The sequence below is a fragment of the Balaenoptera acutorostrata genome, chromosome 8 (genome assembly GCF_949987535.1).
Source record: "Balaenoptera acutorostrata chromosome 8, mBalAcu1.1, whole genome shotgun sequence".
Classification (NCBI taxonomy): domain Eukaryota; kingdom Metazoa; phylum Chordata; class Mammalia; order Artiodactyla; family Balaenopteridae; genus Balaenoptera; species Balaenoptera acutorostrata.
In genome coordinates, this window is record NC_080071.1 from 61,026,704 (window position 1) to 61,051,053 (window position 24,350).

The 24,350-nt window shown below is 38.1% G+C and overlaps 1 protein-coding gene across 2 annotated transcripts in view; it reads right to left on the bottom strand.

Moving 5' to 3' along the window:
• SUMO1 (small ubiquitin like modifier 1) overlaps positions 1-24,350 on the bottom strand; it is a 36,209-nt gene that overhangs the window by 6,558 nt on the left and 5,301 nt on the right. Inside the window, exons 2-4 of one of the 2 annotated variants that reach the window (XM_007190539.3) lie at positions 14,635-14,709; positions 2,659-2,736; positions 136-207 (exon numbers count right to left, since the gene is read on the bottom strand). In XM_007190539.3, coding sequence (XP_007190601.2) covers positions 136-207; positions 2,659-2,736; positions 14,635-14,709 — 225 coding nt within the window. The remainder of the gene's footprint in view (positions 1-135; positions 208-2,658; positions 2,737-14,634; positions 14,710-24,350) is intronic. The other variant, XM_057551713.1, reaches the window with a different exon arrangement.

The following is a 24,350-nucleotide window of genomic DNA, read 5'->3' on the forward strand; positions in this document are numbered from 1 at the left end:
TTCTCTCTGACAAATGATATACCAGTTAAATCAGAGAATATTCAAGAAAAGGACAGTTTAATGGTACCAGTGAAAACAAATCATTCAATGCAGAATTAAAAATATGCCTTGAATCAGAGAAGAAATTATACTCACTTCTTTTGGAGTGTGATTATCAGCAATTCTCTGACCTTCAAAGAGAAACCTGAGTGAATTCATGGGAACTCCCTAAAAAGGCAGAAAACATACAAATATACAAATCTTAGAAGACGTAACAGGAACTTTGATGCACAAAAAGCAAATATGAAAGCTTCAACAGAATATGTAGAACATAAAACTAGACAGCTAATTCTATCATAATTATCATTTACTGAGTACCAACTATTTGCTAGGCACTCCCTGTACCAAGTATTTTATATACATAATCATAAATTTTCATCACAACAGCCCTGGAAGGTAGGTATTATCACATCATCTTCATTTTACAGCTAGGGAATCTAAGGTATGGAGAGGGCACACAAGCTAGCCAAGAACTGAAGGCTAAATCTGCTCCTAAGCCTGTGCATTCTTAACCACTATTCTATATAGTTTCCTCTCAAATCTGTAAGCTAACATAAAGATAAAATCAGATATTGGATGAGCAGCCTCACTAGCTTCCAACTGTACACGCAAAAGTGGTTTTTAAACAGATTAAATCATAGAAAATCGGTAAAGCACAGTAGCAAGCCAGATACACTACAGTAAACCTGTGATGCCATTTACAGCACTATAAATATCACAAAAGGTATTAAAATATATTTTTCTAATCATTTATTCCACAAAAATAGCTAAAAGAGAATAGATGGCTCATTTAAAGAGAAATAACTTCACTAATAAGTACAAACCAAGAATCATTTAGTCCAAAAGTATTAGAAAGTTCTGCTCAATAACTAATGTGTTAAGATTTTCACTGTTTAAATACAATACTATCCCAAAAACATCCAAAAAAATTCAAACTATCTTAATATAAATGTTTCAGACATTACATGAAATTTCTAAAAATCTTATATTTGTATTTGTATGGAAATATGTATGGAAATATGTTAATATAAATGTTTCAGACATTACATGAAATTTCTAAAAATCTTAAAAAAAAAAAAAAAAAAAAAAAAATTCAAACTATCTTCCATTATGTACTATACATAAATATATGGACCTTGCAAACTTACCCTGTATTTGGTTTTAAACTATTTTTTGTGATTTTTTTGGCCATGCTTCCGGGATCTTAGTTCCCCGACCAGGGATTGAACCTGGGAGCAGTGAAAGTGCCAAGTCGTAACCACTGGACCGCCAGGAAATACCCTGGTTTTAAATTATTTCCAGGGTTGGGACTTCCCTGGTGGCACAGTGGTTAAGAATCCACCTGCCAATGCAGGGGGACACGGGTTCAATCCCTGGTCCGGGAAGATCCCACATGACATGGAACAACTAAGCCCGTGCGCCACAACTACTGAGCCTGCACTCCAGAGCCCACAGGCCACAACTACTGAAGCGTGCAAGCCTAGAGCCTGTGCTCCACAACAAGAGAAGCCACTGCAAAGAGAAGCCTGCGCACCGCAACAAAGAGTAGCCCCTGCTCGCCACAACTAGAAAAAGCCCACATGCAGCATCGAAGACCCAACACAGCCATAAATAAATAAATAAATAGATAGATAGATAGATAGATAAATAGACAGATAGATAGATAAACAAACAAACAAATAAAAATTATTTCCAGGGTTATATTAAAAATAAACATGACTGACAAGGGTGGAATATTCTTTGATTTTAATTATAGTATCTTTCAAAAAAGAAGTATCTTATGTTGGAGTCAAAAAAGTTTCTATAGAAACCAGTCTATAAAATCAAAAGGCAAAGATGATTCAGTCTCTCTCTATTGGGTAAGTATTCCATACTTTAGATATACTGAGTGTACCATTCCTCGTATATCAGCAAATATAAGAAAAAAATTATCAAGCCTCTGTGAACTGAGTATAGAAACTTCTAAAGACTGTAGACTCTGAAGCATAAAAAAGAAAGCTAGAAATTATACTAACTTGATGTTATATTATCTCCCCAAACCTAGCACCTTCAATTCTGGATCAGTTTAGTTTTCACTTTTGCACTGTTTTTTCTCAATAATCAACTCCCTCATTTATAGATGAGGTAAAAAGACCATATGATTTTCTTCTGAGTTGTTGTCAACAGTAAATGACAATGTATCCAAGTACCTACGAGCATACTGCACTTAATACATGTTCGTTTCCAATTTTAGCTCCCATCATTATTACAAATGTGAGCTAGTTGAGCCCCAATTAAAAGACTTTACTGAGCATAACGATATCAAAAACAGAAACAGGGAATTCCCTGGCAGTCCAGTGGTTAGGACTCCGCGCTTTCACTGCCAAGGGCGCGGGTTCGATCCCTGGTCAGAGAACTAGGATCCCACAGTCCACGCAGCGTGGCCAAAAAAAAAAAAAAAAAACCAGAAACAAATGTTTATTGTTTTACTTATCCTAACACCTAGGTGATCTCTTTTTCTTCTTGCAAAGTCCTAACCACTAGACCACCAGAGAAGTCCCAAAGGATTACTTTTCTTTTGACAAGAAAGAAAAATTAATGATATATAAAGCACTGAATTTAATATTATAACATACAAACCTGTCTTTGACAGTACGATTCTTTGAGTTTCTTGAGATGTGTTGTCATTTTCACTTTGAAGTGAATCTCACTGCTATCCTATGGAGATATGAGGGAAAAAAGTCACTCTCTGTGTAAGCTATTTGCTTTGCTTGAAACAAATTATTTAATTACACATATACTACAAATAGAAATGTATACCTTGTCTCCTATATCTTCCCACCAAAATATTCTTTTTAGCATTCATAACAGGTTTATTAAAACACTCTAACCACCCTCAAAGTTGCTATATACCCATTTCAAAATAAATTTAATAAAACGAACATAAAGATAATCTGTTTGGGGTGTTATAATTAGCAGCATAAGTAAAAGTATGTATGTGAAAGAATGCATTCCTTCAGAACTGCATGCCTATTCTGTTTTCAAAATGAAAATGTGAACTGTCACAAACTCCCAAAGGCAACTCAAAACAAAAAGTACCCCCACAACTGAAGTGTCACTGAAGACGGTCAAACCTACGGGACGTAGACCACAAAATAACAGACACTTACTCCTGCCATAAAAAGTCACCACACAGAGTCTGGCTTCTCTTGCATGAGTAAAATGAGTCAGTCAAACTGATAAACGGGATCACAGGTAATTTTTTTCTACCCAGACTGTCAAGTAAACTACCAGGCAACCATCAGAAAAAAATACTGGCACTTGCATACTGTAAAAATTTCAAAGCCAATCCTAATGATTACATATCACATTCACAAATACATGTTAGTGGAAGCTGCATGTTTTGTTTGTAACTATAAATTTTTTTAATTATTTATTTATTTGTTTGTGTTTTTTTTATTTATTTATTTTTAAATTCTACACCTAATATTAACCCTGTTGTTTTTTGTTTTTTTTTTTATAAATTTATTTATTTATGGCTGTGTTGGGTCTTCGTTTCTGTGCGAGGGCTTTCTCTAGTTGTGGCAAGTGGGGGCCACTCTTCATCGCGGTGCGCGGGCCTCTCACTATCGCGGCCTCTCTTGTTGCGGAGCACAGGCTCCAGACGCGCAGGCTCAGCAGTTGTGGCTCACGGGCCCAGCTGCTCCGTGGCATGTGGGATCTTCCCAGACCAGGGCTCGAACCCGTGTCCCCTGCATTGGCAGGCGGACTCCTAACCACTGCACCACCAGGGAAGCCCTATTTGTTTGTTTATTTTTGACTGTGTTGGGTCTTTGTTGCTGCGCACGGGCTTCCTCTAGTTGTGGTGAGCGGGGGCTACTCTTCGTTGCGGTGCACGGGCTTCTCATTGCGGTGGCTTCTCTTGTTGTGGAGCAAGGGCTCTAGGCGCGCGGGCTTCAGTAGTCGTGACACGCAGGCTCAGTAGTTGTGGCTCGTGGGCTCTAGAGCACAGGCTCAGTAGTTGCGGCGCACAGGTTTAGTTGCTCTGTGGCATGTGGGATCTTCCCGGACCAGGGCTTGAACCCGTGTCCCCCTGGATTAGCAGGCGAATTCTTATCCACTGTACCACCAGGGAAGCCTTGTAACTATAATTATTAAAAAAAAAAAAAAAAAAACAGGGAATTCCCTAGCAGTCCAGTGGTTAGGACTCAGCGCTTTCAGTGCAGGGGCTGGGTTCAATCCCTGGTCGGGGAACTAAGATCCCGTATGCTGTGAGGTGTGGCCAAATTTTTTTTTTAATTTATAAATAAATAAATACAAATTCTTGTCCTATGTATAATTTCACAAACAGACAAAATTTCTAGAGCAATACCTCACACCATAAGTTAAAATCAGTTCCAGATGAATTAAAGAGCCAACATTAAAAAAAAATTTTAATATTTTCTGTTCTTCTTAGGGAGAGACTTTTTCCCTAATCTTGACACTGGGAAATCCTTATTTTAGAGCAAGATTTTAACTCAGAAACCACTAAAAAAAAAAAAAAGATTGATAAATCTGACTTAATAAAAACATAAACCATCTATACAGTAAGAAGCACCACAAAAGTTAAGAGACCCTGAAGAAAATATTCACAACATATATAACAGACAAGAAAAATCAAGAAAATATAAAGCATTCCTACAAATCAGTAATTGTTAAAAAGGTAATCCATGGCATAGGACAAACATACACAGGCGTACCTCATTTTATTGCACTCTGCTTTATTGCGTTTTGCAGATACTGTGTTTTTTACAAACTGAAGCTTTGTGACAAACCTGAGTTGAGCAGGTCTACTGGCACCATTTTTCCAATAGCATTTGCTCATTTCAGGTCTCTGTGTCACATTTTGGTAATTCTCTAAATATTTCAAACCCTAACCCTGCAAAAAAAAGGCTCACTGAAGGCTCAGATGATGGTTAGCACTTTTCAGCAATAAAGCATTTTTTAACTAAGGTATGTACATTGGTTTTTTTAGACAAAATGCTATTGCACACTTAAACTACATTATAGTGTAAACATAACTTTCACATGCACTGGGAAACAAAAAAATCCATGTGATTCGCTTTATTGCAGTGGTTTGGAACCAAACCCGCATGTCTCGGAGGTATGCCTGTAAATCAGTGGAATAAAATTGACAGCCCAGAAATAAACCCATATATATCTATGGTCAATTGATTTTGACAAAGATGTCAAGCAATTCAATGCGAAAAGGACAGACTTTTCAATCAATGGTCTGGGACAAATAGATAGCCACATGCAAAAGAAAGAAGTTAGACTCTCCTTCAAACGCATACAAAAATCATTCAAAAAGTACTCAAAATGATCAAAAACTTAATGTAAGAGCTAAAACCATAAAAACCTTAGAAGAATCTATAGGTATAAATTTTTGTGACCCTGGATTAGGTAATAATTAGGTTTCTTAGATATGACACTAAAATCATAGCAACAGGAAGGAGGATTAACCAAGATGGCGGAGTAGAAGGACGTGCTCTCACTCCCTCTTGCGAGAGCACCAGAATCACAACTGGCTGCTGGACAATCATTGACAGGAAGACCCTGGACTTCACCAAGGAGGACACCCCACGTCCAAGGACAGAGGAGAAGCCACAGTGAGACGGTAGGAGGGGCGCAATCAGAGTAAAATCAAATCCCATAACTGCTGGGTGGGTGACTCACAGACTGGCGAACACTTATACCACAGAAGTCCACCCACTGGAGTGAAGGTTCTGAGCCCCACCTCAGGCTTCCCAACCTGGGGGTCCGGCAAAGGGAGGAGGAATTCCTAGAGAATCAGACTTTGAAGTCTAGTGGGAATTGATTGCAGGACTGTGACAGGACTGGGGGAAACAGAGACCCCACTCTTGGAGGGCACACACAAAGTAATGTGTGCATCGGGACCCAGGGGAAGGAGCAGTGACCCTGGGGGAGACTGAACCAGACGTACCTGCTGGTGTTGGGGGGTCTCCTGCAGAGGCGAGTGGTGGCTCTGTTTCACCGTGGGGATAAGGACACTGGCAGCAGAGGTCCTGGGAAGTTCTCCTTGGCGTGAGCCCTCCCAGAGTCTGCCATTAACCCCACCAAAGAGCACGGGTAGGCTCCAGTGTTGGGTTGCCTCAGGCAAAACAACCAACAGGGAGGGAACCCAGCCCCACCCATCAACAGTCAAGTGGATTAAGGTTTTACTGAGCTCTGACCGCCACAGCAACAGTCATCTCTACCCACCACCAGAGCCTCCCATCAAGCCTCTTAGATAGCCTCAACCACCAGAGGGCAGACAACAGAAGCAAGAAAAACTACAATCCTGCAGCCTGTGGACCAAAAACCACAGTTACAGAAAGACAGAGAAGATGAAAAGGCAGAGGGCTATGTACCAGATGAAGGAACAAGAAAAAACCCCAGAAAAACAACTAAATGAAGTGGAGATAGGCAACCTTCCAGAAAAAGAATTCAGAATAATGATAGTGAAGATGATCCAGGACCTCGGAATAAGAATGGAGGCAAAGATTGAGAAGATGCAAGAAATGATTAACAAAGACCTAGAAGAATTAAAGAACAAACAAACAGAGATGACCAATACAATAACTGAAATGAAAACTACACTAGAAGGAATCAATAGCAGGATAACTGAGGCAGAAGAACGGATAAGTGACCTGGAAGACAGAATGGTGGAATTCACTGCTGCGGAACAGACTAAAGAAAAAAGAATAAAAAGAAATGAAGACAGCCTAAGAGACCTCTGGGACAACATTAAACGCAACAACATTCGCATTATAGGGGTCCCAGAAGGAGAAGAGAGAGAGAAAGGACCAGAGAAAATATTTGAAGAGATTATAATCGAAAACTTCCCTAACATGGGAAAGGAAATAGCCACCCAAGTCCAGGAAGCGCAGAGAGTCCCATACAGAATAAACCCAAGGAGAAACACACCGAGACACATAGTAATCAAAGTGGCAAAAATTAAAGACAAAGAAAAATTACTGAAAGCAGCAAGGGAAAAACGACAAATAACATACAAGGGAACCCCCATAAGGTTAACAGCTGATTTCTCAGCAGAAACTCTGCAAGCCAGAAGGGAGTGGCATGAAATACTTAAAGTGATGAAAGGGAAGAACCTACAACCAAGATTACTCTACCCAGCAAGGATCTCATTTAGATTTGATGGAGAAATCAAAAGCTTTACAGACAAGCAAAAGCTAAGAGAATTCAGCACCACCAAACCAGCTCTACAACAAATGCTAAAGGAACTTCTCTAAGTGGGAAACACAAGAGAAGAAAAGGACCTACAAAAACAAACCCAAAACAATTAAGAAAATGGTCATAGGAACATACATATCGATAATTACCTTAAACGTGAATGGATTAAATGCCCCAACCAAAAGACATAGACTGGCTGAATGGATACAAAAACAAGACCCATATATATGCTGTCTACAAGAGACCCACTTCAGACCTAGGGACACATACAGACTGAAAGTGAGGGGATGGAAAAAGATATTCCATGCAAATGGAAATCAAAAGAAAGCTGGAGTAGCTATACTCATATCAGATAAAATAGACTTTAAAATAAAGAATGTTACAAGAGACAAGGAAGGACACTACATAATGATCCAGGGATCAATCCAAGAAGAAGATATAACAATTATAAATATATATGCACCCAACATAGGAGCACCTCAATACATAAGGCAACTGCTAACAGCTATAAAAGAGGAAATCGACAGTAACACAATAATAGTGGGGGACTTTAACACCTCACTTACACCAATGGACAGATCATCCAAAATGAAAATAAATAAGGAAACAGAAGCTTTAAATGACACAATAGACCAGATAGATTTAATTGATATATATAGGACATTCCATCCAAAAACGGCAGATTACACGTTCTTCTCAAGTGCACACGGAACATTCTCCAGGATAGATCACATCTTGGGTCACAAATCAAGCCTCAGTAAATTTAAGAAAATTGAAATCATATCAAGCATCTTTTCTGACCACAACGCTATGAGATTAGAAATGAATTACAGGGAAAAAAACGTAAAAAAGACAAACACATGGAGGCTAAACAATACGTTACTAAATAACCAAGAGATCACTGAAGAAATCAAACAGGAAATAAAAAAATACCTAGAGACAAATGACAATGAAAACACGACGACCCAAAACCTATGGGATGCAGCAAAAGCGGTTCTAAGAGGGAAGTTTATAGCTATACAAGCCTACCTAAAGAAACAAGAAAAATCTCAAGTAAACAATCTAACTTTACACCTAAAGAAACTAGAGAAAGAAGAACAAACAAAACCCAAAGTTAGCAGAAGGAAAGAAATCATAAAGATCAGAGCAGAAATAAATGAAATAGAAACAAAGAAAACAATAGCAAAGATCAATAAAACTAAAAGTTGGTTCTTTGAGAAGATAAACAAAATTGATAAGCCATTAGCCAGACTCATCAAGAAAAAGAGGGAGAGGACTCAAATCAATAAAATCAGAAATGAAAAAGGAGAAGTTACAACAGACACCGCAGAAATACAAAACATCCTAAGAGACTATTACAAGCAACTTTATGCCAATAAAATGGACAACCTGGAAGAAATGGACAAATTCTTAGAAAGGTATAACCTTCCAAGACTGAACCAGGAAGAAACAGAAAATATCAACAGACCAATCACAAGTAATGAAATTGAAACTGTGATTAAAAATCTTCCAACAAACAAAAGTCCAGGACCAGATGGCTTCACAGGTGAATTCTATCAAACATTTAGAGAAGAGCTAACACCCATCCTTCTCAAACTCTTCCAAAAAATTGCAGAGGAAGGAACTCTCCCAAACTCATTCTATGAGGCCACCATCACCCTGATACCAAAACCAGACAAAGACACTACAAAAAAAGAAAATTACAGACCAATATCACTGATGAATATAGATGCAAAAATCCTCAACAAAATACTAGCAAACAGAATCCAACAACACATTAAAAGGATCATACACCACGATCAAGTGGGATTTATCCCAGGGATGCAAGGATTCTTCAATATACGCAAATCAATCAATGTGATACACCATATTAACAAATTGAAGAATAAAAACCATATGATCATCTCAATAGATGCAGAAAAAGCTTTTGACAAAATTCAACACCCATTTATGATAAAAACTCTCCAGAAAGTGGGCATAGAGGGAACCTACCTCAACATAATAAAGGCCATATATGACAAACCCACAGCAAACATCATTCTCAATGGTGAAAAACTGAAAGCATTTCCTCTAAGATCAGGAACGAGACAAGGATGTCCACTCTCACCACTATTATTCAACATAGTTCTGGAAGTCCTAGCCACGGCAATCAGAGAAGAAAAAGAAATAAAAGGAATACAAATTGGAAAAGAAGAAGTAAAACTGTCACTGTTTGCGGATGACATGATACTATACATAGAGAATCCTAAAACTGCCACCAGAAAACTGCTAGAGCTAATTAATGAATATGGTAAAGTTGCAGGTTACAAAATTAATGCACAGAAATCTCTTGCATTCCTATACACTAATGATGAAAAATCTGAAAGAGAAATTATGGAAACACTCCCATTTACCATTGCAACAAAAAGAATAAAATACCTAGGAATAAACCTACCTAGGGAGACAAAAGACCTGTATGCAGAAAACTATAAGACACTGATGAAAGAAATTAAAGATGATACCAACAGATGGAGAGATATACCATGTTCTTGGATTGGAAGAATCAACATTGTGAAAATGAGTATACTACCCAAAGCAATCTACAGATTCAATGCAATCCCTATCAAATTACCAATGGCATTTTTTACGGAGCTAGAACAAATCATCTTAAAATTTGTATGGAGACACAAAAGACCCCGAATAGCCAAAGCAGTCTTGAGGCAAAAAAATGGAGCTGGAGGAATCAGACTCCCTGACTTCAGACTATACTACAAAGCTACAGTCATCAAGACAATATGGTACTGGCACAAAAACAGAAACATAGATCAATGGAACAAGATAGAAAGCCCAGAGATTAACCCACGCACCTATGGTCAACTAATCTATGACAAAGGAGGCAAAGATATACAATGGAGAAAAGACAGTCTCTTCAATAAGTGGTGCTGGGAAAACTGGACAGCCACATGTAAAAGAATGAAATTAGAATACTCCCTAACACCATACACAAAAATAAACTCAAAATGGATTAGAGACCTAAATATAAGACTGGCCACTATAAAACTCTTAGAGGAAAACATAGGAAGAACACTCTTTGACATAAATCACAGCAAGATCTTTTTCGATCCACCTCCTAGAGTAATGGAAATAAAAACAAAAATAAACAAGTGGGACCTAATGAAACTTCAAAGCTTTTGCACAGCAAAGGAAACCATAAACAAGACGAAAAGACAACCCTCAGAATGGGAGAAAATATTTGCAAATGAATCAACGGACAAAGGATTAATCTCCAAAATATATAAACAGCTCATTCAGCTCAATATCAAAGAAACAAACACCCCAATCCAAAAATGGGCAGAAGACCTAAATAGACATTTCTCCAAAGAAGACATACAGACGGCCACCAAGCACATGAAAAGATGCTCAACATCACTAATTATTAGAGAAATGCAAATCAAAACTACAATGAGGTATCACCTCACTCCTGTTAGAATGGGCATCATCAGAAAATCTACAAACAACAAATGCTGGAGAGGGTGTGGAGAAAAGGGAACCCTCTTGCACTGTTGGTGGGAATGTAAATTGATACAGCCACTATGGAGAACAGTATGGAGGTTCCTTAAAAAACTAAAAATAGAATTACCATATGACCCAGCAATCCCACTACTGGGCATATACCCAGAGAAAACCGTAATTCAAAAAGACACGTGCACCCGAATGTTCATTGCAGCACTATTTACAATAGCCAGGTCATGGAAGCAACCTAAATGCCCATCAACAGACGAATGGATAAAGAAGTTGTGGTACATATATACGATGGAATATTATTCAGCCATAAAAAGGAAGGAAATTGAGTCATTTGTTGAGACGTGGATGGATCTAGAGACTGTCATACAGAGTGAAGTAAGTCAGAAAGAGAAAAACAAATATCGTATGTTAATGCATGTATGTGGAATGTAGAAAAATGGTACAGATGAGCCAGTTTGCAGGGCAGAAGTTGAGACACAGATGTAGAGAATGGACATATGGACACCAAGGGGGGAAAACTGCGATGAGGTGGGGATGGTGATGTGCTGAATTGGGCGATTGGGATTGACATGTATACACTGATGTGTATAAAACTGATGCCTAATAAGAACCTGCAGTATAAAAAAAACAAACAAAACAACTAATACTAAACTTTCATTGGGTTATTTGTATGGAAATATGTTAATATAAATGTTTCAGACATTACATGAAATTTCTAAAAATCTTATATTTGTATTTGTATGGAAATATGTATGGAAATATGTTAATATAAATGTTTCAGACATTACATGAAATTTCTAAAAATCTTATATTTGTATTTGTATGGAAATATGTATGGAAATATGTTAATATAAATGTTTCAGACATTACAGGAAACGTCTAAAAATCTTATATGTTCTGGTATAATGTTATAAGTAATAATCCTAGTTATTACTTTAAAATGTATATCTCAGAAATAACTAATTTTCTTGTCAACTGCATTATTATGAACTTTCATCAAATCTTTAACCATGGTCATTTTTAAGTCTTTTGTCATTTACAGACAGTTCTGGGTGTACTCTGATGATTTTGCAAATATGTTCCTATAAAAGAGTTTCATCTTCAAGAAATTCATGGAAAAGACTCTGACAAGTACAGGTTTCTGGTAACTGACTGTACTGCTGAACTGAATGAATAAGCATTTTCAGAACTCTAATGAAAAACTGATGAACTCATAAAAGTGCTAACAAAAGATCAAGATGAAAAAAAAGAAATTAATTACATGGGACTGAGTGAACTGATGAGGATGAGTATAATTTTTGTGACTTTCTGTCTGAATTAAAAAAAAAAAAATCCCACAAGGACTCAGAGGAAAAGAATATACAAATCAATTTTCACTGCAAAGTAAAGGAGCTGTTACAGTGGAGGATTACTGGACTGAATGTCAATATTATGACATAGTATAAGTGTGTTTCATGTTTGGTAATTGCAATCATTGTTGCTTTTGTTGTGGTCATCCATGTACAATGCTTGGTGTCAGTCTATCTATCTCTTGTAAAAATAAAATACAGTGTGTGTGTGTGGAAAAAAAAAAAAAAAGAAACCGAAGTAGCAATGAAAAACCCTTAACAATACTTTCTACTTTCATGAAAATAAAGCAGTTAAGACAGATCACTAAATATAAATATCTCAACAAGAGTTTATACATCACAAATGAGAGACGTGAAAACCGCCCAATTCATTTACATATACCAACCTTTATTAACTAGAAAGTTCCCTGGATCTCACTCTCCCAGCATTGCCAATGAGAGTTTTCTACATTTGTTTTGCTTTGTTACACGTGATATGGAGAAGACAATTTTATTTTTTATATGTCTGGTTCTCCATTCAAGAACTTTCCTATATTAAAGTCATGTGGTTTACTTTCACCTCTTGGGTCTCTCCCAAGCTCCCAGACACCCACCTCAAAGCACATGTTAACTTCTGTTCCCTTCCTCATCAAACCAATGTTCCTTGTTTTTATGTGTGCAAACCCATCACCTGTTTTGTAGCAAACCAAGCCATAATTATTTTATGTTTGCATTGTAAATGCCACACACTAGTGTTTTAACATAGGCATGTGTGTAATTAAATAAATATGTCTAAGCTAAAGGAAGGAAAATTAAAAAAAAAAAAAAAAAAAATCATAGCAACAAAAGAAAAAATAAATTCAATTCATCGAAATTAAAAACTGTTTCTGCAAAGGATACAACCCAGGAAGTGAAAAGACAACCCAAAGATGGGAGAAAACATTTGCAAACCATCTATCTGATAAGGATCTAATATCTTAAATATATATGACAAGTTATTACAACTCAAAAATAAAGACAAGTAATCCAATCTAAAAATGGACAAAAGATCGGAATAGACATTTCTCCAAAGATGTATACAAATGGGCAATAAGAACAGGAAAAGATGCTCATCATTATCCATCAGGGAAATGCAAATCAAAAACACAAGATACCACTTCACTCTCACTAGGATGACTATAAAAAAAAGACAACAGCAAATATTAACTAGAATGTAAAATAACAAACCTTCATACATTGTCGGTGGGAATGTAAAATGGTGCGGCCACCACTAAAAACAGTTTGGAGGCTCCTCAAAAAGTTTTTAAAAGTTACTACTATATTAGACCCAACAATTCCACTCTTAGATATATAGAGAACTGAAAACATATCCACACAAAACTTACAATGAATGTTAATAGCAATATTATTCATAATAGCCAAAATATGAAAACAACCCAAATGTCCATTAACTGATGAATGGATAACAAACTCGGTATATCATACAATGAAATGTTATTCAGCCATAAGAAGGAATGGAATACTGAAACATGCTACAATTTGGATGAACCTTGAAAATATTATGCTAAATAAAAGAAGCCAGACACAAAAAGGTCACAAATCGTATAATTCCATTTACATGAAATGTCCAAAATAGGCAAATCCATAAACGCAGAAAGTAAAGTAGATTAGCGGTTACTAGAGGCTGGGGGAAAAGGAAGATGGGGAATTACTGCTAATGAACACACCGTGTCTTTTTTGGGGTGATGAAAATGTTCTGGAATCAAATAATGGTAATGGTTGTACAGCCTTGTGAATATACTAAAGCACCTAAATTATACATTTTAAATGATGAATTTTATGGTATCTGAATTATATCTTAATAAAAATTTTCAAAATAAGATGATCACAGAAAATAGGAAAAGGGTATGAACACACAATTAATATAAACGAAAAAGACAAAAAATTATACCTCATTGATAATCAGAGAAATGCAAAATAAAATGTCTAGCTATTACACTGGCCCAAAATTGAAAGACTGGTAATATCCCATGTTTCAGAGAATGTGGGGAAATGGTACTCTCATACTTCCATGGTGAGTGTCTACTAGTTCTTTCTTTTGTCCCTTAAAAAAAAAAAACTATGAAGATGCATTCCTCCAATAATTTTCAGCTAACCTTAATTATCTGTTAACATCTCAAAAAGGGTCAATAAGATACAGGCCAGAGTCTGTAGAAATAAGGTGCCAAGAAAGAGAAAGGGGTCAAGAAAAGGCCTGAGAGGCCCTTTGGTTTAAGGGCCGTAGCATTATCACTCAAGAGTAGTCGCTGTATTTGCCACCTAAGCATGCTAACCAAGAAAAAAAAAAGTTTTATTAGAAGAAATTAAGGTGATCTAAATCTGCCTAGCAGAGCAATTAAGAAAACAGTATCACCCTCTTCTGCCTCCAACAGATGCATATGTAGTAAATGAATCGCCATTTTTAAAACTTGTCTTAGTTAAATCATTTTCTCTGTGTGTCAGAAATCATCCACACATTCCAGAGTCAAAGGAGAAAAATAATGAAACTCACCTGTCCGATGACTTTGAGTTTAATATATTCTCCTTCCTTCTTATCCCCCAAGTCCTCGGTTGAAGGTTTTGCCTCCTGAAAGAAAAGTACATATAAAGATATAAGTTCCTATATGCTATTTTAATTATTCACCCATTACTTTGACTTAAGGTACAAAATTTGCACCTGAAAATACAGCGGGCATTTCTTTGCTCTGCCAGCCAATTAAGCAAAAAAGGTCCTAAGTCAATTACTCTCTCAAACACCAGTTCTAAAGATCACTAAAAATCAAGAAAGAAGTCTCTTTTATTATAATAATCCTATAGTAATGGTTCTAAAACTTCACTGAGCATCAGAATCACCTAAAGTACTTGTTAAAAGACTGCTGGGCCTCACACCAAGTTTTTTATTCAGTAGGTCTGGGGTAGGGCTGTAATATACATTTCTAACTAATTACCAGGTGGTGCTATTGCTGCTACACAAAGGAACAACCTGGAAACCATTATCTTCAGTCAACTCCTATTAGTCAAAGGAAGCTCATCTCCAAGAATCCTTAACCAAACATTCTGAATCCAAGATTATTTTCTCACAACCTATTGGGAGAAGTTAACTACTCCAATTACAAAACTGTACTAAGAAACATAAATTAATCATATTAACATAAGCAAAGTCTATTTAGAAAGGAAAATCAAATAGCAAAGTATTGGCCTAATGTAGTCTTGAGTCAAAACAAATCAGTTTTATATCAGCTATTATTTTAGACTATCTGAAGCAGTATACCCAATTTTAAAAGATTAGGCTTGGCTGAAAAAAAAAAATTAGGAGACTTAAACTGGAATAAGAAAAAAGCCCAGAGTAAGCAGTAAAAGGAAAGAGGAGACAAAATTGGAAGACAGAAGAAAAGAGTATAACCCTCTTTTAAATTATACCATAATAAATAAGATAGTTTCAAATGAAGGCATACTGAAAAGAAAATGAAGTTAGAATAAACTAGTTGAAACAACTTTGCCATGAAGTATCTAAGAAAAGTAAGCCATTTTTAGTAAAGGTGTAGCTTGGTAAATTTCAGTCAATGGTGTGATAAAAGTAGCTTTCCCGGGACTTCCCTGGTGGCGCAGTGGTTAAGAATCCGCCTGCCAACACAGGGGACACGGGTTTGATCCTTGGTCCGGGAAGATCCCACATGCCACGGAGCAGCTAAGCCCCTGCGCCACAACTACTGAGCCTGCACTCTAGAGCCCATAAGCCACAACTACTAAGGCCACACACCACAACTACTGAAGCCCATGTGCCTAGAGCCCATGCTCCACAACAAGAGAAGCCACTGCAATGAGAAGCCCGTGCACCACAACGAAGAGTAGTCCCCACTCGCCGCAACTAGAGAAAGCCTGCACGCAGCGATGAAGACCCAACACAGCCAAAAATTAATTAATTAATTAATTAAAAAACAACAACAAAAAGTAGCTTTCCAATGCACTTTACCTTAGTTTTGCCACCATATTAGTCACTTATTTAAATATATGCTTTTTTATGATTCACAGCAATTTCAAGCTGTTAATCAATGCTTGATAAGAATATAACCAACTATACTGTATTTCAGAAGTAACAAGGCCATTACCTGTTTATCTCATGCCAGTAAGTGAAAACTAACAAACTCTTTAACATTCAAAATTTATTGAATATATTAAACTAGAAGTAGCTTTTAAATTTAAGATACAGGCTAGAGTCCAGGGAAATGCTTAGATAACAGAACTGACTTCATTAGTGTGAAACCTTGCCTGTTTATCATTCTGCAGTACTTTCAACATTTGCTGACTACCGCATATTATGGCAGCAGGCCAAATTAACCTTCTTTAGTGAGACAGTATTTCACCTGAAAACTAGAAAATTGTTTTCAAACATAGTCTTCACAACCACATTTCTATGAATTTATATTCAGAGTAAACAGTTCCTTCTTCCTTTACATATCTAGAGAGGACAAGGACAGCTTATTCCACGCAGTGAAGGGCAACAAAGAACAAAGAAGCCCTGAGTCCTCTTTAACTAAGAGAAGGGGTGTTAAGAAGCTTTATAGGAGTTACCACAAGGAGAAAAACATCCCCCTACAACCGGAGCAGCAATACATCAGCACAATGGGAGTGATTTTGCTCCAGTGTTTCCTAGACAGGGTAGCTACAGAGGCTACTCAGAACAAAAGAGTTCTTCCCCCTTCTCCAATCCATTGTCCACACTGCTCCAGAACTCCTTCTAAAGCACAGCTTCTCTGACTGTATAACTACCCCTAACAAAAAGTGCTTTAAGGCCGAGAACCAAACTCTGCAGCACCTCGTTCAGTTCCTCCACTACCAAGCTCAATTCTCATTTTTCTCTCTCCACTTCCTTTACAAACCATGGATTTGGTTAAATTGGACTATCTGCTATTCCCTGAATATGTCTATAAACATTCTACCACCGTCAGCCCTTTGCTGTTCCTGTTTCCTTTACCTGTAATACATATCCTCTCTCAACCTCTCTTGAAATCATCTCACAAAAATCCATCCCACACATCACCTGAGGTCCAGTATTTAAAAAAACTCTTCGGGGCTTCCCTGGTGGCGCAGTGGTTGAGAATCTGCCTGCCAATGCAGGGGACACGGGTTCGAGCCCTGGTCTGGGAAGATCCCACATGCCGCGGAGCAACTGGGCCCGTGAGCCACAACTACTGAGCCTGCGCGTCTGGAGCCTGTGTTCCGCAACAAGAGAGGCCGCGACAGTGAGAGGCCCGCGCACCGCGATGAAGAGTGGCCCCCGCTTGCCACACTAGAGAAAAGCCGTCGCACAGAAACGAAGACCCAACACAGCCATAAATAAATAAATAAATAAATAAATAAATAAATAAATAAATAAAATTTAAAAAAAAAAAAAAAAAAAACTCTTCCAGGAACCACGGCACCCCTCAACCTTCCAACTGGGATTAATATTTTCCTTTAATGCTCCCATTGGCACTTTATTCATATCCTTCATGGCATTTATTCTCAATTTAAAAACACTCCCCCTTTACTGTCTTCTCGAGGAGTCAGCCTCATCTTTTTCTTCGAACTTCTTATGAGAGTACTCAGCATTTGCTGTTTCCACTTTTACTCTCAACCCACTGTACTCTGGTTTATACCCCACCATTCCACTTGACACTTCTCTCACCAAGGTTACCAGTTCAACTCCTTATTGCTAAACCCAATGGACAATTTCAAGTCTCATCTTTAACCAGCAGACACTTATGACTTCTTCCTTGAAAACTCTCTACCTTTGGCCTCCAAGATTCCATTGTTTCCTCATCTTGACCACTTCCTTAAATGCTGGTGCTCCTCTAGGTTCCATGTCTTTAATCCTCTTTTTCTTCTTCTTCCTGGGTGACCCATAACTCCAACTACCTCTCAGATACTAATGACTCACAACCATCCTCACCAACCTGACAACTTTTCTGAGTTTCACTCATTTTTTCAAGGGCTTGAACATCTGTCTCCACTTTGGATGTCCCCATGGGTACCTCAATTTAAGTGTCCAAAACTGAATGCATTATCTCTAACTCCTCTGTTAGCTTTAACTCCTCTTTCTGAAAACCAAAATCCAAAAAAACTACAATTCCTCCTGGATTCCCAATTACAATAAATGGTTACCATACACTCAGCTGCCCACAACAGAAATTTAGTAGTCATCTTTGGCTACTCTCCCTCTCTTAAATCTCACACTTAATCATTCATCATTCTGACAATTATATCTCTTAGTGACTCTCATTCTCTCCATTCCACTGCCTTAGTTCAGGCACTCACTGTTGCTCATTAGCATTACTGCAATAGCATAACAAATGCCCCAAGTCTAGCTCCCTTCAATTAATTCTTCCCAACTACAACCAGAGCCACTTCTCTAAAATGCAATCTGATCTGCCAAGAATCTTCAGGATTAAGTTCAAACTCCTTAGCCAACATACACTGGTCCTCCATGGGCTGGTTCCTGCCTAGCAATCCAGCCTTGTTCTCCTACTTCTCCTGCTAATAGTATCTTTTGCTCCAGCCACACTGATGTACAATTCCTTAAACAGGGCACCCTCTACCTTATCTCCACTATCTCTGTACATGTTAATCATCTCTGCTTGGTATGCCCTTTCCTACCCTATTCGCCTTTCAAGACCACTCAAGCATCGCTTCCTACAAAATGATTTCCCTCATCACCCTCTTAAATGTTCCCATACTGTTTACTTTAATCTTATTATAACATGTTTGCATATCTGTGTCTCCCACCAGATTGAGTTCCTTATTGGCATGCCTTACTCTTCTCTGTATTTCTGGTCAAGCACAGTGTCTAGTATGTATTTTGAAGATACTCAGTATGCTTGTTAAATTAACATTTTCTGTGACAGTTTTGTATGTCTTGACTTCCCTACAAGTTTACAAGGAGAGGGTCCAAGTTTTTCATCTTTATAATCTCTGTAGTGTCATGCAAATACCAGGCAATTATTTAATGCTGGCTGAATTAAGTTGACAGCACTATTTTCTGTATCATACCACAAAATCTTACTAACGCTTCATACTTCTACTGTACACAATAGTCAATACAAACAAAATCCTTTCAGCGTTTTATATTCACAGTTGGGAATAAGAGATAATTCACACAGGGAGATCAGCTCGGTGCTTTGTGACCACCTAGAGGGGTGGGATAGGGAGGGTGGGAGGGAGTGAGATGCAAGAGGGAAGAGATATGGGAACATATGTATATGTATAACTGATTCACTTTGTTATAAAGCAGAAACTAACACACCATTGTAAAGCAATTATACTCCAATCAAGATGTAAAAAAAAAAAAAAAGAGGGGGCTTCCCTGGTGGCACAGTGGTTAAGAATCCGCCTGCCAACGCAGGGGACACAGGTTCGAGCCCTGCTCCAGGAAAATCCTACATGCCGCGGAGCAACTAAGCCCGTGCGCCACAACTGCTGAGCCCGTGCGCCACAACTACTGAAGCCCTCGCGCCTAGTGCCTGTGCTCCGCAACAGGAGGAGCCACCGCAATGAGAAGCCCACGCACCACAACGAAGAGTAGCCCCCGGAGTGGCTGCAACTAGAGAAAGCCCACGTGCAGCAACAAAGACCCAACGCGGCCAAAAATAAATAAATAAAATAAATAAATTTTAAAAAAAAGAGATAATTCACTTCAATTTCATAAGAACATGTGAATACTAGGATTTGAAATTTCCAAAAATAAACTGCCACTTTCCCTAGTCACTCCATTTTGGTGATCTCTTCCCAACTCTGAAGCACTAGAGCAATGTCATCTACACCCACTTGTTTAGTAGCCTCAGGCTTGCCTAATGCAGTCATCCAACTTTTCATGTGCTATCTTTTTTTTCTTTTCCTTTCCCAAACTAGTCTGGAAAATGAGAAGATCTTGGACAAAAAAAGGCCAAAGCTTGTCTCCAGTGATCGTAGTGTCCTTTGTACGCCTCCTTTCCTTCTGCCCCCGTAAAAAAGCAGCCAATACAGAATGGTACGGCACGCTAGTCACAAAACAAGGAGCGCATTCGGCCCTGGGTGTGGGACAGTAGGTCATCGGAGAAAGGAGAATCCCGGAGAGGGCTGGTTGATGTGGCTGGAAGGGTTACACAGCCCCAGAGCAGAAGAAACTGGTAATGTAAAGAAAAGTAAATGTATGTACAAGATCAAAGACAGGAACCGGAAACCTCTAAATTCTCAGGTCTGTGTCATCCAGAGATTAAATCGTGGTAACTGGAACAGCAAAAGGAATTTATCAGACACCAGGCACTACCAACTCTTCTTTCCAAGATATAAATTAAACAGCTTAGAAACAGAAGATAGCTGGATCTGAAAAGAAGAACTAGACAAGAAAGGACAGAGAACACAACAATCCTCATTTACAAATGTACAGAATTCAACACAAGGATTTTACTGTGCCATTTCAAAGTCAAAAGAACAAGAACTTTGCTAAAAATCACTATGGCAATCAGTATGTTGACAATTTAATCACAGGAAAACAGCACCACACTTAACTACTCCCAATCTCTCACTGACCCTTCCAGTTGTACAAGGATTGCTCATTCTTCTGAAAGAGGGGGGATTCTGGGGGAAACCAAAAATAAAGAATACATTTACTCTTATTTGATGACATTAACAAACCTGTTCAATTTTAAAGGTGGGACAACAGTATCCTGGTTTTGTTAAAAGAAAAAGTCCTTCTCTTTTAGAGATACATATTAAAATATTTGCAGATGAAAAGACACAATGTCTGGGGTGGTTTCAAAATAATGTTATGAAGTGGAGTGGGGTCATGCAAATGAAATAAGATAGGCCAAGAGATGGGTATATGCGTACAATTATATATACATTAAATTTTTCCATAATAAAACATTTCATTAAAAATACATTCAAAGTTTCCAAAAATTCTGTTAACCATAGTTCTTACTGTACATCGGTTTATTTCACTTTATTTCCTAATGAAGAAAGCTCAACAAGGATTAAATTGGATGATTCTAATAACTGTACCCATTATTTAAAGAAACAAACCCCCAAATTACAATAAAGTCATCTCCCTCATACTTCAATGGGTTTACCACAATTCTAAAAATACACACACACACATATTTTTTTCAGTGCATGCTGCCTATGTTCAAATTTAATGAGACAGTACTAGACATTTGGAATAAAACTGACCAGACTTAGCTCCATAACTTGAAGGTTTAAGTCAAGCTGTGAAGACACTGGGACTTCCGTAAATTTGCATTCAACCCTAGAATTGCAGTTAAACACTAGATAAATAAAGACAACTTCTCAGGAACTAAAAATTATAATTGAAAATCCCACTGGTTGGACTTCCCTGGTGGCGCAGTGGTTAAGAATCTGCCTGCCAATGCAGGGGACTGGGGTTCAATCCCTGGTCTGGGAAGATCCCACATGCCGCGGAGCAACTAAGCCGTGCACCACAACTACTGAGCCTGCGCTCTAGAGCCTGTGAGCCACAATGCCTGAGCCCACGTGCCACAACTACTGAAGCCCGTGTGCCTAGAGCCCATGCTCTGCAACAAGAGAAGCCACCGCAATGAGAAGCCTTCACACAATGAAGAGTAGCCCCCACTCGCCACAACTAGAGAAAGCCCACGCACAGCAACAAAGACCCAACACAGACAAAAATAAATAATTTTTTTAAGTTAAAAAATATTTATATATTTATATTTAAAAAGAAAAGAAAAGGAAATCCTACTGGTTATATAAACCATACTCTCTGCAGCTAGACTATGGACCTATGCAAAGCCTAGAACAAACTGGCTTCACTGTATCCAAAAGTACTAGCAGGCAGATTTAGAGGTAAGGCAGACGTTGTTAATTACCTATCCAATATCCATTTTCCCCTTCTTCCTTACAAAGGGAAGCCTAAATTTGCCAGCCAAAGAAAAATAAAGAAAAAAAAAATTCTAATCTTCTCTTACGGCCACATGATGCAGTGCTGGCCATGCAGATAGAAGGTGACATACTTTTTGCTGGTACATACTTTTTGGCATACTTTTATCCTTTGCTCCATCCCTTTCTCCTGCCTGGAACAAGACATAAAGTTACCTTGCCGGCAAGGAGACAAGCATCAGAGTGAAGACACCTGCTAAGGACAGAGGGGAAAGAAGTATGAAGGCATGGTGGAGCTGCCTTACCATCCCTGAACTACTTATGTCTGAACTTCTTGCTTCATTAGAAAAATAAACTGCAAACTTGTTTAACCTACTATATATCAGATTTTCTGTTATTTAGTCCAAAAGCAATCCAAATTGACAGAGGAGGTGCTCTAAATAGGTAGCATTTGGCTTATATTAAAAAACAGCTCCTCGAAAACCCACTCAGTGTGCATCAAAAGCAGAATAGATAAGTAAAGTGTGGTATAGTTGTACAATGGAATGCAATGTAGCAATGGGATTTAACAACATACAACTATACACAACAATACAGACAAATCTCCAAACAATGCTGAGCAAAAGAAGCCATACACTGAAATACATACATACTGTATGATTCCACTTATAAAAAATTATAATGTATAACAGCAGGCAAAACTAATCTATGTTAGTAGTCAGGACAGTCTTTTTTTTTTTTTATAAATTTACTTATTTTTTTATTATTATTATTATTATTTTTGGCTGTGTTGGGTCTTCATCGCTGCATGCAGGCTTTCTCTAGTCGCAGTGAGCGGGGGCTACTCTTCGTTGCGGTGCATGGGCTTCTCACTGCAGTGGCTTCTCTTGTTGCGGAGCACGGGCTCTAGGTGCACAGGCTTCAGTAGTTGTGGCACGTGGGCTCAGTAGCTGTGGCACGCAGGCTCAGTAGTTGTGGTGCACGGGCTTAGTTGCTCTGCAGCATGTGGGATCTTCCCGGACCAGGGCTCGAATCCGTGTCCCCTGCATTGGCAGGTGGATTCTTAACCACTGCGCCACCAGGGAAGCCCTGGACAGTTGTTCTTAATCTGGGTGCTGGCTGCATGGATGTGACCAGTTTGTGAAAATTCAGCAAACTGTACATTTATGTACACTTTTTCATATATATATTTATCTTCAGTAAAACCTTTAAAAATATCTGACCCTGGCTATTGAGAACAGCAGGTCCAGCAAACAGAACTCCACCCTTCCTTCCTTCAGGTCTTTTCCTTCAGATTCTCAATAGCTCAGTAAAAGCAATCAAATGCAAAAAGAATGGTCAAAATATAGAAGTATAACAAATACAACATATCTTTAAATAAACTTAAGTCATGTTGCAGGAATTCCAAATTTTAAACCATAAGACTAAGGTACTCAATAATAGGATCTGTGTGGCCTTACCCACATGACTTTTTTAAAGTAGACTATCAGAGAATAATCTACAAAAAAAACACACACAATTTTAATATATTCCAAAATAGGATACCAAACATGACTTAGAGAAAATGGGAATTCCCTGGTGGTCCAGTGGTTAGGACTCGGTGCTTTCATTGCCTGGGCCCAGGTTCAATCCCTGGTCGGGGAACTGAACTAAGATCCCACAAGCAGCGCAGGATTATTATTATCCATAACAATGGATAATATCCCAATGTCCTGGAAGAAGTAAATGATTCAATTTTGGAGATAAAGTTACTAGGTCTATTGCTAATAGAACTAAAGATCAAGAAGGTATGCAAACACATCGTAAAAGGAAAACTACTGCATGACAACCAACCCTTCCTCAATAACAAAAAACATCATGGGAATTGAAAGAGGAGGAGAAAGATACCTGCTGTTTCACGTTTTTGAGGCAACCTTTCAATTCTAGGACCTAGAATGCTGCCTGGAACATACTGACATTCAATAAATACTTGTTAAATGAATGAATCTGACCACTCATTCCTTTAAAAACTTTTACTAAGTATTCAGTCACTCTGCTAGACACTTCAGAAAAAAAGGGTGAATAAAGCCTGATTCCTGACCCTGGAAAGCAAACAGTAAAATGGAGAAAGGCACTTAAATAAATAATTACAACACTAAATATATAACCTATAATAGAAACATTCTAAGTGGTATGGGGGGCTAATGAGTGTCAATAGATATCTGACAACTGCTTTACAGTTTTGAAATCTGAACTACTCCACTAACCCTCATGAGTACTATTTTTTCTTTTAATTTATTTATTTTTGGCCACGTTGGGTCTTCATTGCTGCGCGCGGGCTTTCTCTAGTTGTGGCGAGCGGGGACTACGCTTCGTTGC